Source organism: Palaemon carinicauda, chromosome 14, assembly GCF_036898095.1.
Source record: "Palaemon carinicauda isolate YSFRI2023 chromosome 14, ASM3689809v2, whole genome shotgun sequence".
Classification (NCBI taxonomy): domain Eukaryota; kingdom Metazoa; phylum Arthropoda; class Malacostraca; order Decapoda; family Palaemonidae; genus Palaemon; species Palaemon carinicauda.
This window is the reverse complement of record NC_090738.1, coordinates 90,334,927-90,337,240: the sequence shown is the minus strand read 5'-3', so window position 1 is coordinate 90,337,240 and position 2,314 is coordinate 90,334,927. Positions and strand designations below refer to the sequence as shown.

The 2,314-nt window shown below is 48.3% G+C and overlaps 1 protein-coding gene across 1 annotated transcript in view; it reads right to left on the bottom strand.

Annotated features, from left to right (window-relative positions):
• Positions 1-1,436, bottom strand: part of LOC137652874 (zinc finger BED domain-containing protein 5-like) — a 1,621-nt gene extending 185 nt beyond the window's left edge. Inside the window, exon 1 of the mRNA XM_068386268.1 lies at positions 417-1,436. Coding sequence (XP_068242369.1) covers positions 417-1,436 — 1,020 coding nt within the window. The remainder of the gene's footprint in view (positions 1-416) is intronic.
• Positions 1,437-2,314: the final 878 nt, after the last annotated feature.

Below are 2,314 nucleotides of genomic sequence, written 5' to 3'. Positions count from 1 at the left end.
ATCTGCTTCTTCTCCACCAGCTGGTCAATGCGGGGCATGACTTTGCTCACAGCACATCGGAAATCATGCTCAGGCGCAGCAAGACGGTTCCGGCTCTTGGACTTGATGGCCATGAAGGCTGAGAACCCCTGCTCGCACTCCCACGTCGAGGGGAAAATCAGTAGCTGGGGAACAGCGTGACGGGCTAGCATCGGGTACGAGGAGGCCATGCTCACCCAGAAGTTTAGAGGAGAGCATTCTTTGTGCTTCGTCTTTGCTGTCTCGTCAGCCTGGATATCTATGAGTTCCTCTTGTTCCTCGGTCGCAACAGGCAGATCGGCTGGATCAACGGAGAACGGATTGGCGATGTAGGCACAACATGTCACGTCCGGGAAGTAATGCTTCAATTCAGTCTTGAGCAGTGAGAGGTGATGGACGATTTCTTGGGCAAATTCATCAGTGGGCTCCCTCTCAAGGGTAGTCAGGAGTTCGAACATTCCGTAGTGTTTGCTCTCCACGTTCTTCATCCACAGATCCAGCTTCCGGACAAACGCTCCCAGCTTCGAGATGAACTCTTTAACAGTGCAGTCGGGCCCTTGGAACGACAAGTTTAAGTGGTTGAGGGCTCCAAAAATGTCTGACAGGTAGGCCAGCCTTGAGATAAACTCCTCGTCCTCCAGATCTTTCTGAAAATCGTGTTCCTTCTCCTTGAAGAATACGAGGAGTACATCTCTCAGTTCAAAGAGACACCTCGTCGTATTACCCCGGGAGAGCCATCGCACCTCTGTGTTGTAGAGGAGACAGATGTGGTCAGAGCCAAAATCTTCACAGAGGAGCTTGAACAGTCGAGTATTCAGGACGGATGTTTTGACGAAATTAACGATTCTGATAACTCGGTTCAAGCATGATAACAACTTCGGAGGGAGCACCTTAGCCCAGAGGGCGAATCTGTGTATGAAACAGTGGACAGCAGTGGCGTTTGGTGCTACAGCTTTCACCTGGGCCTGAAAACCTGACTTTCGACCGAGCATCGATGGAGCCCCATCTGTCGTGCATCCGACCAACTTTCCCCAGTCAAGTTCATTCTGCTTGAAGAAATTGTCCAAAACGTTGAAAATATCCTTTCCTGTTGTTGTACTGGACAGATCCTGGCTCAGCAGTAACTCTGTCTTCACAGCATTACTCTGCGGGAAGCGGACGTAGAAAAGTAGTTGAGAGCAGTTGGTGACGTCCGTCGATTCGTCGAGTTGAATGGCAAACCCATACTTTGAGGATTTCACTCCCTCAACTACTTGGTCGGCAATGTCGACCGACATCTCCTCGATACGACGTTGTACAGTGTTGTTAGAGACGGAAACGCTCTCCAACTTCGCCACAGCCTCCTCTCCAATCACGTGGCTGACTAAGATCTTTGCCGCTGGCATGATGAGAGACTCTACAATGGTATGCGGTTTCATGTTTTTAGCCACCAGGAGAGCGACTTAATAGGATGCTTTCACAATTCCTGCTCCCTTCTGGTAGATCTGGCCAGTCTTGTCCATGCACTGCCGCTTCACGTTCTCGCCAAGTCGCTGGAAGTAGCTCTGATCTCGGTCCTTCTTGTCCGCGTGATTAGTCTCAAGATGACGTTTGAGCAGGCTGGATTTCATGGCCGCATTGGAAAGGGACTTCATACAGACCACACACTGCGGATGAGTTTCTCCTCCATGTTCGATTGCAATGAAACCATACTTTATGTATGCCGGGTCATATTTTCTCTTCGGCATGTCAAATCCTGTGGATAAGTAAAGAAAAAAAAAGATTAATCAATCAAGAGATAAATAAAGTATATGTAAAGTATAAGTAGTAAGGTATAGTAAAGTAAGGGAGGTGTGGAGGGAAGAAGGGAGGGAAGTGTGATGTAAGGAAGGGTGATGTGAAGGGAGGGAAAGGCAACGTACTTGTACTGCTGAGTGCCCTTCTTAACTGCCCCGTCTTGCAATGCTCTCCTCGGCCGGACTCGTCTCTCCACCAATCAGCTTTCAGTGACCATGACGTCACTGGCTGACGCTCATCGCCGTCATCCAGAGAAGGATGCACTTGCTTATAAAGCAACTGGATTCTCGCAGTCAGTCACAAATGTTGTTATTTCTTGTCGATAAAATGCAACTAATACTATATATTAGCACACTAAGTAAGTGTACTGTGTGAATTAGGTCCTCCACTAACCTCCGAAAAACTGCCAGATTCGCTTGGTGACTTAATTCTTCACATTTGAATTTGGTTAAAAACGAGTTGGCCGAGTTTTAGTTGAAGTAACTGGCGATCGTAGGCAACTACGAGAGTTAGTGGAGGA